Genomic DNA, 16,425 nt, shown 5'->3' with positions numbered 1-16,425 from the left:
TAGAGACACACACACACACACAGAGAGAGACAGAGAGGGAGAAGGAGGCAGAGCCACAGGCAGAGGGAGAAGCAGGCTCCATGCAGGGAGCCCGACGTGGGACTCGACCCTGGGTCTCTAGGATCGGGCCCCGGGCTGCAGGTGGCGCTAAACCGCTGCGCCACCCGGGCTGCCCGAGACACTGTTTTAATCGGCATCTTCACGCAACAGAACAGAAAACGGTTTGCACCGAGAGGAACCTGCGAAGCGCACTAGAAGGCCGGGATTTGAATCCGGGCCAGCCCGGGGCCAGCCCTGATGCCAGCACGGCCCCAAGGCCCCGCGCACCACGGGAGCGCCCCGTGTGATGTGTGCAAGCTCCGAGGCTGCGAGTGCACGGCTGCACTGGGCCACCACAGCAGGGCCCCAAACCCGCAGGGGGGGCAGGACCCTTCTCACCTGCGAAGCCCCTCCCACCACCGCGTGCACACACCCACACACGAGCACACATCAGCTTTGTGGCCACACGTGGGCAGGTGCTTGGTCTCTGTGCTGCGAGGGTCCAGCCTGACCAGCGCCCTCGGGGCAGAAATGAAGTAGGATGTCCTCCTGGGGGGGCGGAGTGTCATCCCTCCAGACCCACCGGGCTCGAGTGCGAGGCTTCCTGGCTTGGGGCAGCGGACCTGGCATCCCACAGCTGCCCGCCCAGGGATGGGGGGCCTTCAGAGTGCCCACCCGGCACATACACCTGACGTGCCCCCTCCGTGAGCACACAGGACCTGGCTCCACAGGAAGCGTCCGAGCCAAGAGCTGCGTGGGGTGATGGGGTGGGAAGGGAGGCCCCCACAGCCCAGCGGCGGGAGGTGGAGTGGAGGGAACTTGGGTGGGCTCAGCAGTCTGGGGGTCACATGCCTCCCCCCAAGACACGGTCAGTGAGGGCCACATTCAGAGCATCCTGGTGATCCCCTTTGCCCACTTGGGCGTCCCTCCCCGACTTCTGTCTCAGGCAGGTGCTGGGGTGGGTCTCCTGATGAGACCGTCGTGCAGGGAGACGTGTGAGAGGGACACCAGAGCCACCAGGTGGGCGCAGAGAAGACAGGGACCCCGGCTCTTCTGGTGCCAGGACACAGAGTGCTCCCGGGGTGCCTCTGGTTCAGGCAGATACGGACCCGAAGCCCCAGGCAGGGGGTCCCACCAAAGGGCAGGAAGGTAAGGAGAGGGCGGGACCAGCGGCCAGAAAACGGTCACCTCCTTTACTGTCCGTTTCAACTGAGGGTGAACGTGAGGTCAAGCAAGGAGGGCAGAGTCGGGAGCGGCCTGGGGACACCCAGTAATGCCAGGGCCCTGGCCTGGCCCCCGCCCCCCGCCTCCTCCCCAGAAGCAAGGAGTCACCCTGCCCTCCACCCTCCAGCACGACTCCTGGATGGCGCAGCTGGGACGGGACCCTGCACCTGCACGGGGACTCGCGGGTGTCACGGTGCAGGCAGGGCCTCCGGCCGAACCCGAGACGTACCCTCCGCTTACTCATCGGGGCAGGGACGCCAAACCACGCCCGGTTTAAAAACTGGTTGCGACACGTGTAAGAACAAGACGACACAGCATCATTTTTACCATCGCTGACATATATTACAAAAATAATGCAGGTCGACACGATTACCTTAGCGGGACTTGGCAATGATCTGAAAATGGTTTTAAAAAAAGGATATCTTGTAATTCATCTTCTGAGGTCTACGGAAGCTTCGAAAAAACTATTGAAATATGTACTCTGGTCACAAGCAGGCGATTTAGGACCAATGATACATCTCTCGTCTTAAAATATATATAATTATTACTTTGCACGTTACTAGACTACGGAGAGTAGAAACAAAGATCAATTCTAATTTGGACCCAACCTGTATAAAAAACCACGGCTAATGACCACAGTGGACTCGGGGGTGGGAAATTCTAAGCACAGACAGGCCGGGGCCTCCAGGGGCATGGGGGGTGGGGGGCGGTGGGGGTCGCACCAGGACGGGTGGGACGGTCTCCCGGGGACGTGCACGCTGTTCCCGCAGGAGCCCCGCGCTCTGCAGATGCTCTCGGGTTGCCCGGCTCCCGCCGCGGGTGCAGAGGGCTCGGGACGCCACCTGTCCCAGTGCTCGGGGCCTCGGAGTCGGAGGAGACAGAGGAAACGGTCCCGGGTCCCACCAGGACGTTCACGATGTGCCAGGAAGCGTGGAGCACTTCCATCCTGCGCACGGCACAGGGAAGCAAAGGACGGGGGCAGGGGCGCAAAGGCTGAGCCCTGGAAATAAAAGGTGGGGAACAGAGTCCACTGTTTGTGGGCGTTTCCCCGAGGCCGCCGGACACCGAAGCTGCCGGGGGGCGTTCCCACCACCTCGCCGCAGACACGCACGGAGCTTCCCTCGCAGTCTCACGCGTGCTCTCGGTATTAAAAAAGAGGGGGGGGAAGCCGTTTGCCCGCTGGCGGCGCGGCCGCTCCCCAGCTCTGCTTGGCAGTGACAGGTGCTTCCAGGCCCAGGCTGACTTTGGTCCCTGCGCCCACCCTGCCGGGGAGGCTGCCGGCCACGGGTCCCCCGTCCTCCTGGTCCGGGGAGGGGGCGGCCCTGCAGGGACCGGTGGCCGGGCTCTGTCCCCCGGGGCTAAGTGGAGGCCGGGCCCCAGGACCAGGACACGACACCAACCTGTGGCCACTGCAGGAGCCGCCGACCACCGAGCCCGCAGGGACGTGGAGGTGGGAGCGCTAAGACACAGGATGTGGAAATGGGGGAAAGAAGAGCACGTGGGAGCGTCTGGGGCCGGCGTTGCTTGCTTTGGGGTCTTCACCAGCGTGAAGAACACCCCACTGAGGAGGCCACGGGAACTGCCGCAGCTGGGGGATCTGCTCTCCCAGGAGCCACCATCTGGTCCCCAGGCCCCCCGCAGGCTGCGGGCTCCTGGGAGAGGCAAACCTCTGCGCCCCCCGGAGTGGGGCTGGGGCCGGCGCCGGGTACTAAGATCGAGGCAGGCCGTCTTCAGGATGGGCACCCCTCTCCGCTTGCAGCCACGCCTGGGGGGTCCTCAAAATTCTGGACACCGTGGGGCCAGAGAGGTCCCCCCCGCAGTGGACAAGCGGCCTAGTGCCGAGGCCTGGGCTGGGGTCTCCGCCCGAGGCACGCGGGGGCTGCTCCGCTGGCCCGGCCCCTCCCTGATGCCCAACACCCCCTCTGAGGAGCGGGCGCAGCGGGGCTGGCTCTAGGGGCCTCCGGCTTCCCGGCTGGCACAGAATGCAGGACTGGCAGGGAGGGGTGAGGGCACAAGGTCACCGGCCCGGGCGGGTGAAGATGTCAATGCTGGGGCCGCAGCCCCGCTGCCCTCTGGACCCGTCTCGGCACCGCCACACGTGCGTCAGGTCCCAACGGGGGGCAAACTGCGCTAACGCGACCCGCCGTGCCGCGACCCGGGGGAGTTTTCCAAAGGGAAACACAACGTGCCAGTCCTCCCACAAGCTGTCCTCGACCCACGGGACCTGCCCTCGTCTCCGTCACGCCAGCCGGCGGGTCCCTGGCACGGACACTCATGACTTACGGGAAGGTCCCACTGAGGGGGGTGAGGCCTGCAGACCGGCCTGCATTTTCGGGGTCCTGGAAAGGTGCCCCCAGCATGACCGCACAGTGCCCACGGCGCCGGCCAGCTGGTACGGACCTGTCCCCGCGGTGAAACGATCCCCGGCAACCTACCCAACAGCGCAGTGACTAACAGGGCGTCTGAAGCGGGAGCAAAGAGGGTCGGGTCAGAGCGACAACACAGAGATTTGGCATAATTCTTCCAGATGCAAGTGGTTAAACCTCAACGGTTCCTGGGGGACGCAGACCCCGGGCTTCCCCAGCCCTAGCCCGCTCGGGACCAGACGCCCCGAGCCAGGAGAGCTGCCGGGGAGCCGCGGCCCCCGAGTTACAGATTTCTGTGATTGTTTTTGTTACTTTTGGGAAGCACGACCAGCACATTTTCACAATTAAGACCAGTGGCTGCTGGACACTCATGAAAGCAAAAAAGACCAAGTTTCATTCACAGCTCTAAGGCAGACGCTACGTGTTCACAGGACGACGAGGGCGACAGCACACGCCGGGCGGTGGGGGCGGCGCCCGGGCCTCACAGCACCGTGGCCTGGACCACGATCTCCGGGTTCTCGATGTCCTTTTTGCTCTGGACTATCCTGAGCTCCAGCTGCGCCGGCCTGGGCTTCAGCCCTCCTGCTGCCTGGGCTGCAGGACAAAGCATCAGTGACGGGGATGGAGCAGCGGAGACCCCGAGTGTCCGCACCCCGGCCCCCTCCGCCTGCCAGCCCCGGTCGCCCGTGTCACCTCTGGAGTCCCCGCCCCGACACCAGGGCCAGTGGAGGCGGCGGGAGCCTCGGGGACCTGCTGCCAGCACTACAGGGGGGCAGGCGCCATCTCCCCCGCCCCCTCCCCGCACTCAGTGCCAGCCGCCTCGCGTGCCCGGGCCTGGTGGCAGGTACCTTTGGCACACTTGATGGTCCGCTGCAGAACGTGATGCATAGCAGACACGGTCTTCTCACAGGCCACCTGCGGGGGGATACACACGGCTGTGACGCCTGCAGCCTGGATGGGGTTTCCGGCATCTGCGAGCGCAGCGTCCACCCTGAGGCGCCAGGGGCCTGGCTCTACTAGCACGTGCCCCCCCGCCCCCGGGACGGCTCGCCACAAAGGTCCCGGGGCGTCGGGCCGATGCCTGCGTGCGGCAGTTAATGGGCCCCCTCTGGCCCCGTACTCCGGGGAAGGAAGGGCCAGGCCGTGGTGTCTGGTAAGGAGTCGGTGCTTAGGAAGTGTTTCTGGAATGAAGCATCTACACGGAAAAGAGCTCTCTCCTACCCTGAAGTTGGCCAAGGTCACCCTTGCTGGCGTCTCACAGTCAAAGACTCGGGGCTCAACGGGAGCTGGGGCAGCGCGCGGAACCCTTCCCACCCAGCTCCGTGATGCAGGGCCCTGCGGGAGCCCAATGTGGCCTTGAGCGGCCCAGCAGCAGGCCCCCCGCAGGGCACCAGCGGCCAAGGTGCCCGGTACCAGATGACACGCCCGGGGCCGCCAACCAAGGCAGCAGGTGTGTGGTCACCCGCGGCCCATCCCTGAGCCTCGCAGGCAGGAGGGGCCGGGCCTGGGCAAGCCTGCCTTTCACAAGGGCACTGAGTGACAGGGAGGGCATGTGCCTGCCCCCGGGGGGACGGGGCCCTCACGGTGGCTTTAGGGGGACCGGCTTCCAGAGCCCCCCTGCGAGGTCCTCCTTCCCTGACAGACACAGCCCAGGTGGAGGTGGCTGCTGTCTCCTAACCGCCCCTCACGCCTGCCTGGGGCTGCCAGGCCTCCTCCCCACCACGGTACCCAGAGGGCCAGCGGCCGGGACAGCCTGGCGGTACAGGAGGCAGCCAGGGGACGCGGCGGTGGCTGCTGTGCTCCACCAGAGGCACACAGGGAACCCCGACACCCCGGATCGGTAGCAACTGCCCCCTCACCCGGCAGTGTCCACGCAAAACGTCTACACACTACATGTGTGGACATTTACACACAAGGGGCAGGGGGAGGGAGGCAGATGGACACACAGCGCCCAGCATGAGCCTCTCTGCAAGTGTGACTTCGGAGCCTTGTCCCTCACGCCCCCAGGGCTCCAGCTTCTGAGTCTATCGAGTCACTGGGGTGATGACACCTTAGGGCCAACATCTACTGGGCTGCTCTCCAGGGAGATGCTCCCGGCTACAGACTCACTGAGGCCACGATGGCCCCTCCCGGGGCTCGGCTAACGCCCCCGACCTCGTCTGGACGTGCTGCACGCCATGGGCCTCGACACGGTGGTCACGGTGGGCCTCGACACGGCCGACCCCAGCACGGCGCACCCAGTCCTCCCGTCTAAGCCTCTGTGGCCCCCAGACTGTCCCCGAGCCTGATGGGGGCAGGGGTGGAGGGGGCTCGTCCTGCTGACCTTGAGGTTGTTGGGGTGTTTGTGTGTCCACGCCAGGAGCATGGCGGCGAAGAGGTCCCCGGTGCCCACGAAGACCGCGTCCACCTTGTGCATCTCCATGCGGATGCGTTCCGTCACCACAGAGCCATCGGGGTTCCCTGGAGGACAGCACGGCCGACGGCCCCTGAGACCCGGGCTCGGCAGACGACCGCCTGTCCCCCTCCCCACTCCTCCCTGCCCGGGGGTGGTGGGGAGGGCCAGTGTTGCCCACCAGGGGCTCACGGGACAGACACGCTGTCCCCAGGAAGAATGGGGACGCAAGCCCTAGTGGGGTGGCCAGGGGCGGGGAGCACGGTGCAGCGGCACACACCAGGGTGTGTGACGGGACGCGGATGGCGCCCCCGGCCCCCGAGTGCTGACCAGGCTGCGCGCCCCCTGCGGTGGTGGGCGTGACCCTGGCCTCGTGTGTCGTTCGGACCGAAAATGCCAACCTGGGCGGTATTTACACGATTAACAAGGGGCGCACGAGGCCCCACGGGCCCTCCTGCTCCGTGGGGGGGGGGGGGTGTGGACACCCGGTTTCTCGGGTCCTGGGCTCAGCCAGGCCGTCCACGTGCCCCGGAGCCCGTGAGATGGACGCTGGCCGTGAGAGCGGCTCGGCGAGCGTGGGGAGCTCCTCTGCACCCCGACTCACAGGAACCTCTGGATTCTGTTCCCATGTGATCGTTCAGGGGGAGCAGGCGTTCAGGATGCTGACCACCTGAGTGGGGCAGGGATTTCTTCTTTTCATATTGAACCCAAAGCCCGAGGCCTCAAGGGACGGGCAGCAGAGGCAGGGGGAGCCCAGGCCCACGGGACTCACGAGTTCTCTGGCTCCCCAGTGCGATCAGGTAGTCACTGCCCCTCGAGGAGGGCAGGTCGGAGCTGGTGATGACCACCGTGTCAGGGGCCCATGGCATGCAGCACGTCCATCACCTGCCGGAGCACGGGGAGCACGTCAGCCACGGCTCGGCCACCTGTGCCAGGGCCCCCAGAGCCCCAAGCAGCCAGGCACGACCGGCACTTGCACCACAAAAGCCCTGTAATGGGGGTTGGGCTTCGTGGGGTGGAGACCGGAGGCGGAGGACACGAGCACCCAGTCTGTGCGTGCTGAGTGCCACTCGTCAGGTTAGAGCCACCAGGCCGAAGTCCCTGTGCCTGAAGCCCGAAGCTGTGCACCTGCGGACCCTGCACCCTGCCGTACTCACACTGCGGGGCGGGGTGGGGGGCAAGCGGCCCTGGACGGCCCGACCCGGCTCATCCGGCTCCAGGGCAGCAAAACCACTCAGCCCATCAAGCCGTGGCTCCCCCGGGGCAGCCGCTCAGGGAAGCCACTCATGTGCCCATTTATTCATTCAGCGAAGCTCTCCTGCTGTGTGCCCGGCGACACGCTGGGGGTGGGGTGGGGTGGGGTGGGGGTGGGGGTGCAGGCTTCCTGCCCTCCCAGAACACATGCCTGGGTAAACGGGGTGCTCAGCCAGATGGGCGTGCTCGGCTCAGGGAAGGGGGCTCGTCTCCAGGAGGAGGTGGCTTCACGGTCCTCCGTGGGGGCAGCACCCGGGAAGCCACTCAGGTCGCCTGCCCTGCTGGGGGTCACTCTGGGCCCCGGGAAGGGCTCCCATGCTGACCCTGAAGTGGGTGCATCTGGCTTTCTGGTCCTGGGGCCAGTGTGATCCCAAGCCAGGTCCCCTGGCCCAGAAGGCTCCCCCGAGTCACCCCGTGTGGCTGCGCCACGAGGCTCAGCCCAGGGCCTACGAGCCGGGGAGGAAACGGGTCCAGAGGGTCACACGGCAGTGACTGCTCTCTAAGTGGCTTTTCCTTCGCAGTTGGAAGAGGACCTGTCCATGAGCAAAGGCCTCAGACCAGGGCTTGTGATCACGCTGGCGGGCACGTCTGCTCCGGAGCCCAGCACGGGCTGCGGGTGGTCACACACGTGGGGCATGCCACCCACCCAGCGCCACCCTGTGCCGGGCACCACACAGGACCTTCCTCTAATTCTCAGAGCCTGTGGGTGCGTCACGGGGTGGGGAGGGTCACCTGACTCGCAGGCCCCAGGGTGCTGGGCCAGCTCCGAGTGGAGGGGAAGACGCCTCTGTAACCTTGCACAGCGAGCCCTCTGCACGCTGGGGAAACAGAGGCTCCACAGCCCCTCGGGCCTGCTATGGCCGTGATGGGACCTGCTACTCGGATCTGTTTCCTGGGCGATGAAGAGAGGGCACCCCTCTGAGGCCCAGCCACAGATGGAGCGAGGGCCCTGGTGTCTGCCACTTGGACACACGGCCCAGGAACCCCATAGAAGGCTAAACGACCGACCAGCAACAAGCTCCTCAGCAGAAAGGCGAAAAGAACCTCAAAAAAGAAACCTCGCCTGCCTCGATGCCAGCCAGTTCCCCCGTCAGCTGTCCCTAAGAGTCCTGGGTGCACCAGTCCCCCCCGTCAGCCATCCCTGAGGGTCCTGGGTGCACCAGTCCCCCCCGTCAGCCGTCCCTGAGGGTCCTGGGTGCACCAGTCCCCCCTGTCAGCTGTCCCTGAGGGTCCCGGGTGCACCAGTCCCCCCCGTCAGCTGTCCCTGAGGGTCCCGGGTGCACCGGTTCCCCTGTCAGCCGTTCCTGAGGGTCCCGGGTGCACCCAGCCGGCCCCCAAAGATGCACACCAACTCGCTGTAGTCAGCCCCTCACGCACCCATGCAGACACCTGCACACGTGTGCCCTGACACGCACAACACCCCACATACGTGCACATGCAAGCAAGTTAAGACAAGGTCACTGGCCGGGGCCTGGATCCCAGCTGTCCGGCGTCCTTAGTAAGAGACGAGGACACAGAGGCACAGGGGACGCCCCTGGCAGGCAGAGGCCGAGCCTGGTGATGGGTCTACAAACCTAGGACCCCAGAGGCCGGGAGACAGTGAGGGACGGGTTCCTTCCCTACAGGTGTAGATGGAGAACGGTCCCCCCGACGCCCTGATCTTGGGCTCCTGGCCCCAGGACCAGAGAATCAGTGCTGTCCCTGGCCCCCTGCTCTGTGGCACTGCCACGGCCACCCCAGGATGCCCCCCGGCTCCCCTGATCAGGCAGCAGGTGAACCTGCACCCAGATGAGCACGAGGGCTGCAGGCGCCCGACGCGGTACCCACGGGGGCTCACGAGACGTCCTCAGGCCCTGGCGGCTGGGAGCCAGGACGTGGGAGCTCCCACCCCCAGGGCGTGTGGCTGTGACCTCCCTGCCGTGCGCGGGGCCACGTGTCCCATGCCAGGCCTCGGGGGGTCTTACCACTAACGCTTCTTCTTCACTGTGGATCTTCCTGCCACTCAGTAACCTGGAAGACAGGCGAGCACAGGTGAGACCTTCCTTCTCCTTCCTTCTTCCTTCCAGCGTCCCGCTGGAAACGCCCCCAAAGCTGCGGTGGCACCGGTGACCTCCTCCATCCCCGCAGGAACCCCGCGTCTGTGGCCATCACAGACCCGGTGGCCACCGTGACGTGCGTAAAGACCAGTGGAGAGTAAAACGTAACGACGGCAAGGAGCACGGGGCCCTGCGTCGTGGTCAGTGAGAGTGACCAACGTCCATGGACACTGGAAACACAGACTACAAATGGTTAACATCGCTCTCCGAGGGCTCGGGGTCCCCCAGGACGGACGGGCCGGGTCAGGGAGCCCCAGATCCACACCCCAGGGTGCAGACAACCCGCCTGGACGCTCAGTGCCACTCCCCAGGCCCTGGCACCGGCTCTTCATCAGACGGGGCCCCCGCCCCCAGAAAGGCCCTCCGAAACTCGCGGCCGCGAGGGCCCGACTGGCTCCCTTTAACCTCATGCGAGGATTTGGGACGTGGTGTCGGGAGCTCCACCCAGGGCCTGCGCCCCACGCCCCTGCCTCAGCGTGCCTCCCTGCGTGTCCCCCAGCTCTTGCCGTCTAGGAAGATGCACGATCACAGGATGGGGGCCGGGGCCCCCCGGTGCCGAGTTCCTGCCCCCACCTGAGGCGGGGCCTCCCGAGAAGGAACCCCACGGCCCCGCCTGACCGGCAGGCCTCTAAAAGCCCAACTGGGTTCAAGTCACTTACTCAGCCTCAAACTGGTTGGGGGTTATGATGTCCGCCACGGGCACGACCTTCTCCTTGTAGACGGGAAGGAGGTCCTCCGGAACGTACTGAGGGCGACAAGGGGCGCGGGCTGAGGCGCACGCGGGAGGCCACGGGAGCCGTGTGGCCCAGGCTGCGGGCCCGAGACCGGGGCTGACCCCGCCAGCGCTCCCAGTCCGGCTCGGAGGGCGCAGGGTGACCCTCGGGGGCGGGTTTCTGCCTTCCCCGCGGGCTGGCATCCCCGCTGTCCGCCCCACCGGGATCGCCTCACGTGCTTGGGGCAGAGCCAACCGAACAGCAGCCGCGGCCCTGTGGGACACCCAGAAACCATAGAAAACTCCTATTTCAGTGTCTACATGTGAAATTCTATTAGGCAACAGCCACGTCTGTTCATTTGCGGAGCGTGGCTACTTTTTTTCTGAAAAATTTTTTTTTTTTTTAAGTAATCTCTGTGCCCAACGTGGGGCTGGAGCGCATGACCCCGAGGTCAAGAGCCGCACACTGCTCCAGGGCCTGAGCTGGCCGCGCCCGGCACTACTCTGATGCAGCGGGACGTGGGGCCCCGGCGGGGGCGGGGGGTCCGGCCCTCCACGGAAGCCTCGCCGGCCAAGCCCTGCTCCCCGGCACGGCTGACACGCGGCGTGCGCAGCGTCCTGCGTGGAGTCACTAACCATGGAGCCTTCGCCATTCCACTTGTCGCCCATCACCGGGTCGCACACTGCGGAGACACAAAGCACAGCTACCAGCACACGCCGCGCCCACAGGGAGGGCGGCCCTGCCCAACCTCCGGCTGCGAACTGCCCGGGAAAGCACGGCCTCCCGCCTCCGCCTGATGCCCGGCGGCTGTCGTCCTAGACGACCGAGGGCTCGGATTTCTATCTGACCGTCGTTTGCACCTGTCCCAGGGACAGTGACACAGGCCAGCAGCCCGTGCGCTCGTCCTGGCGGCAGGACCTGCTGTGGCCTCAGTGTCGCCTGCCCCACACAAGCACGTTCCCCTCGGGCCGCGGGCCGCAGTGTGGGCAAAGCCACCGGCCGTGTGGGCGCTCCCACTGAGGGTGGGGACGGGGACGGAGGGCGGGGGCCGGCGGGGACGGCTGGGAAGGCCCAGCCTGCAGGGCCGAAGCGACAAGACCGCACTGGTCCTGCGTGGGTCGCAAGCCCGGCTCCCGCTCCCAACGGCCCCGTCAGGCCGCTGGAGCTCCCCCCGGGCGGAGGAAGCGTCACACACGTGGAAGGACCCCGAAGGGCCCGGAATGCACACGCCTGAGTCCCAGAGGGGAAAGAGTAACCCAAGTCTCCCGTGTCGTTTACCTGCACAGGCCTCTGGCTGGGGACACCCTAGGGGCTGGGGTTGCCGCCTGGGATTAGGGACAGACGGGCCTGGCACGCACCTCAGTGGGGCCTCGGCCTCACCCTGGGACAGCTGGGCCCCACTCGGGACATCCAGACCCGCTGCCGCCCTCTCTAGGGCCAAGGGTGGCCCACACGCCCCAACCGCAGGGCCTGGCCGCCCCAGGCCTCACTCACGGACGCGGATTACTGCATGTACCCGACCCGCTTCTCTCAAGTGCCCCACGCAGACGCCAGGGCCGCCGTGAAGACGTCCCGAGCCCTTCCCAGAGCCCTGAGGGCACACGCCCCTGCACGCCCAGCACACTCGATGCTTCGGGGCCGGGAGAGGTGGACTGTGAGGGGGAGCGCCGAGCCACCCACTCGAGGGCCCCAGGTCCACCCACCCCAGGGGTGACGGCCCAGCACCTACCATACACGAGCTTGCTGTTCTGCTGCTTCAGCTCCCGCACGATGTCGACCACGGAGGCCAGGAAGGACTTGTCTCTCGTGTAACCTTTGGGACGGAAATCCGGGCCCCCCAGAAGCCAGAAGGCTCGCATCAGCGGCCCACGGCCCGGGGGAAGTGCGCCATCAAAACCCCACGCACCAGAGCGCGGCGGGCAGCTCTCCAATCCCGCAGCCGGGGTTAAGACAAAGCGTCCCCAGCCTCTGTAGTCACTGCAGGGACACTGGGCATTTCCCAAGAGGAACGTCAAGTTTTAAAAGAAGGGAAAAGGCCACGGGTGACAGTGTACGGAGAAGCGTCCTCCTTCTGTCTTTTCCATCGTCAATAACAAGTGTACTCACTCCTGTGTATGTGACTATAAGTAAATGTATTTTTTTAAAGATTTTATTTATTTACTCATGAGATACACAGAAAGAGAGGCAGAGACCCAGGCAGAGGGAGAAGCAGGCTCCATGCAGGGAGCCTGACGTGGGACTCGATCCTGGGACCCCGGGGTCACGCCCTGAGCCGAAGGCAGGCGCTCCACTGCTGAGCCACCCGGGGGCCCCACAAATAGATATTTTTACACAAACCTAATGATTAAATGCACCAGGTGCAGTACGTCACCTCACTTGGGTGTCTTCACCCCCAGCCCCTTCCCAACACCCCTGTCCCCCCAACACGCCTCCAGAACTACGGTGACACAGCACGGCCCATCTGAGTGAGCACCATGCATCCAGGACCCCCAAGGTCATGCTACTCGGCGGCAGGGGCCATCCCTCGTTGAAGGACGCCGGGACCAGGGACGAGCCCACACCCCGCTAGTGCGAGGCCCCTGGCACCAGCACCCAGCATCCCTGGACTCTTACCCGTGAGCACGTAGTCATATTTATTCACGTCGTTCAGCTTGAGGCCCTCGTAGAGCTCGTGGAGTTCATCCGAGTTCAGCACCTGACCCTTCCAGTGAGCGTAGCCTGTGGGGAGAGGGGAACGCTCAGGGCCGGGACACCCAGGGCATGTGGGCAGGGCACGGCCTTACCCGTTGGCCTTCTGTGGCCCCGACAGTTGCTCACTCGCCCTCAGTGATGCCAGGGGACAGTCCTTTCCCCATGGGCGATGCAACGCCTTCGGAGGGTCCCCGACAGTACCAGCCTCACGGCCCCAGCATGCACCCCTGGCTCTTACACCGCCGGGGTGCTCACTGCTGACCCCAGGGTTCCCCTCCACGGCCCGCTCCGTGTGGAGTCAATCCAGGGCCGCAGGGACGGTCAGCTCTCCACGCTGCCTGTGGACGGCCGTGGAACCTGTCACACTGACACGCATGACACCACGTGGCTGCGTGCGTTCTCCCTGAATCCAGGGGGCGTGTGGGGGTGCCCGGCCCGCCTCCCACGTCACGGCCACTTGCTCTGCAGCCTGTGCTGCGCATGTTTCCCCATCCCGCTCCAGCGGCTCAGCCACCATTACCCGGGCACCCCGGCAGGCGGGGCTCGTCACATCCTGCCCTGCAGCCCCCCAAGACCGAGCTGCGACCAGAGTCACTCTCGGGTCAAGATCTGAGCAAGGGCCAAGTGTGACCAGGCACACGGGCACATGAGGAGCCAAAAGGACTCCTAGGGGACGCTGCTGCTGTGCAGAGGACCCCTGGCCGCACAGGCTAAGGTGGCCACCCCCGTCCCACCCATGAGAACGTGGTTGTGTGGCTTGGGAGTGCAGGCCTGGTGCCTGACTTCTCCCCATGGGCCTTGCCCTGGGTGGACTTCACTCTGTGCTGAGTCCTGGGGGGTCCCCCAGCAAACTGCTAAACCCGGGGGTGGTCCTGGGGACCCCCGGCACCCTGCGGCCATCTGTAACCCCTAGGAATGCTGCTCTGACCTCGGGCTCATCACCAGCAGCCCGGGGGCTCGTCTGACGTGCGGATTCTCTCTCAGGCCCGGGCCCGGCCAGGTGAGTGGGTCTCTGGGGGTGAGCCCAGCACAGCTTTATTAGTGAGGCCCCGGCGGGATATTATCCACAGCAAATCTGAGAAACGCAGACCCAGAGGAGGGGCCAACCCACCAGGCCCCGTGAGCCAAGCCCAGCCTGCTGCACGCTTTTGCCCTTGGAGCCGAGAATGGGGGGAAAAAAGGAGGGTGACACTTCATGACTTGTGAGAATTAGAAGAAAGTCCATTTTCAGCGTTCATCCACAAGGTGCAGGTTTTATGGGATCTTCGCGGGTCCCCGTCCTTACAGAGGGTGTCGGGCTGCTTCCACACTACAGGCGCACAACAGGTGCCCAGCCTCAGTTATTTGCCTGGCCCCCCACGGGGACAGTCGGCCAGCCCTGCTCTGGGAGACCTGCTCACCCAGACGGAGGCTCACCCGCCGCAACCTACGGTTGTTTCTTTTCTTTTTTAAAGATTTTATTTATTTATTCATGAGAGACACAGAGAGAGGCAGAGCCACAGGCAGAGGGAGAAGCAGGCTCCATGCAGGGAGCCCGACGTGGGACTCGATCCTGGGTCTCCAGGGTCACGCCCTGGGCTGAAGGCAGCGCTAAACCGCTGAGCCCCCCGGGGATCCCCACAGTTGTTTCTGAGCCACAACAAGCTCTGCGGAAAAGAAACAGGCCCCAAATGGTGTCACTTGAGTGAAGGCCCCGAGTGAGTAAACCAAGACCTACTGCTGAACCTAACTGCAGTGTCACCCCTGGAGGGGAACCCCTTAACCCGACAACATGGACTTTCCAGGTCAATCCTGGGAAACTGACCCGTAGACTCTCCTGCTCCCCTCAGAGGGGCGACCTTGCCCAAGCCAGGCATCCCTTGCTACTCGGTTCCTTTCTTCCTTTGTCTTTTTAACGCTCTCTCTCCCGCCTTTAAGAACCTTTCCTTCAGGGGCGCCTGGGGGGCGCAGTCGGTTGAGCATCTGACTCTTGGTTTCGGCTCAGGTCATGATCTCAGGGTCGTGAGACTGAGCCCCACATTGGGCTCTGCGCTCAGCGAGGAGTCTGCTTGGGATTCTCTCTCCCTCTCTGGACCCCGCCCCCCGCCCCCCCGTTGCCCTCTCTCATTCTCTAAAATAAATTTTTAAAAACCTCTCTTTCACTCAGCTCACTGGTGCTCCCCTCCACTTGCCAGATGGGACACCGCCTGATTCATGAATCATTGAACGAAACCAATTAGATCTGCAAATTTACTCGGCTGAGTTTCGTTTTTTAACACATCCTGTTCACACCGCCGGGCTGGCTACGATGAAGAAGATGGAGACAAGTCAAAGGACAAGTCCCGATGAGGAGGCGGAGAGCGGGAGCCCTCTGACCTTGCTGGCAGGGCTGAAGAGTGGTGCCGCCGCCGCGGAGAGCAGCCTGGCAGGTGTCCACGCGATCACACACCAGTTACCGTCTGGCCCGGCAAGCGGGCAGCTGGGGACACGGACCTGGACAAAACTAACTCGGCCCCAGAAATGGGCGCAGAACGATGCTCACAGCAGCCGCATTCATTTCTTTTTAAAAATTTATTTATTGGGACGCCGGGGTGGCTCAGCGGTTGAACATCTGCCTTTGGCTCAGGTCATGATCCCAGGATCTGGGATCGAGTTCCGCACTGGGCTCCCTGCAGGGAGCCTGCTTCTTCCTCTGCCTCTGTCTGCCTCTCTCTGTGTGTCTCTTATGAATAAATAAATAAATCTTAAAAAAAAAAAAAAAAAGAATTACATCGGAGTAAGATCCTGGCCACCTCCAGTAGCAATCTAAGGGCAGCCCAGGTGGCTCAGCAGTTTAGCACTGCCTTCAGCCCAGGGCCTGATCCTGGAGACCCGGAATTGAGTCCCACATCGGGCTCCCTGCGTGGAGCCTGCTTCTCCCTCTGCCTCTCTCTGTGTGTCTCTCATGAATAAATAAATAAAATAAAATAAAAATCTAAAAAAATATTTATTTACGTGGGGGGCAGAGAGAGTCGCAAGCAGACCCGACGTGGGGGCTTGATCTCACGACGCTGAGATATCAAGGAGGAGACCCAGGCGCCCCCAGCAGCAGCGTGCCGAACAGCCACAATTCATAAACCCGTGTCCATCACCAAGCAGACACGGAGCAAAATGTGGTCCGTCCATACTGCGGTGGAGCATTACTTGGCCGTGAACAGGACAGGCGCACTGGCTACAACACGGACGAGCAAGGAAACGCCGGGATCAGTGGCAGCCGTCACTTAAGGTCACCTATTGTGATTCTGCTTCTGTGCAACCTCTAGAACAGGCAAGTCCACGGGGACAGAGCAGATGTGGGGCCAGGGGCCAGGAGGACGGCGACGGTGAGGCGCAGGGAGTCACGTGGTACGGCTTCCACGGGAGCGGTGAACACGTGCGCTCTGGGAGTGAACCCACAGCCACCGAACTACACACTCCACCAGGTGCAACAGCCCCGAGGCACATAAACGCCATCGCAGAGATGTTGTTAAAAAAAGAAGGGCTTCCTGACGCTAAAGAGGTGGATTACTGCTAGCGGGACCGCGTCCGTGGGGACAGAGCTGCCGGACGTGCCCCATGGTCACAGCCCCAGGAAACCAGTGATGTGGGCGGCCGCGTTCAGAAGCCCCTGCAGCGATCGGGCGTTGCTCAAG

At 64.1% G+C, this 16,425-nt stretch overlaps 1 protein-coding gene across 1 annotated transcript in view; it reads right to left on the bottom strand.

The window, feature by feature from the left end:
• Positions 1–1,580: 1,580 nt before the first annotated feature.
• Positions 1,581–16,425, bottom strand: part of PDXK (pyridoxal kinase) — a 28,369-nt gene continuing 13,524 nt past the window's right edge. The window contains 10 exon segments of the mRNA XM_038581601.1: positions 1,581–4,223; positions 4,478–4,544; positions 5,953–6,089; positions 6,794–6,878; positions 6,880–6,906; positions 9,240–9,285; positions 10,031–10,116; positions 10,720–10,766; positions 11,814–11,897; positions 12,698–12,802. Coding sequence (XP_038437529.1) covers positions 4,111–4,223; positions 4,478–4,544; positions 5,953–6,089; positions 6,794–6,878; positions 6,880–6,906; positions 9,240–9,285; positions 10,031–10,116; positions 10,720–10,766; positions 11,814–11,897; positions 12,698–12,802 — 797 coding nt within the window. The 3' untranslated portion in view covers positions 1,581–4,110.

The sequence above is a fragment of the Canis lupus genome, chromosome 31, assembly GCF_011100685.1.
Source record: "Canis lupus familiaris isolate Mischka breed German Shepherd chromosome 31, alternate assembly UU_Cfam_GSD_1.0, whole genome shotgun sequence".
Lineage (NCBI taxonomy): Eukaryota > Metazoa > Chordata > Mammalia > Carnivora > Canidae > Canis > Canis lupus.
The sequence above is the reverse complement of the archived record's forward strand: the minus strand, read 5'-3'. Positions and strand labels throughout refer to the sequence as shown.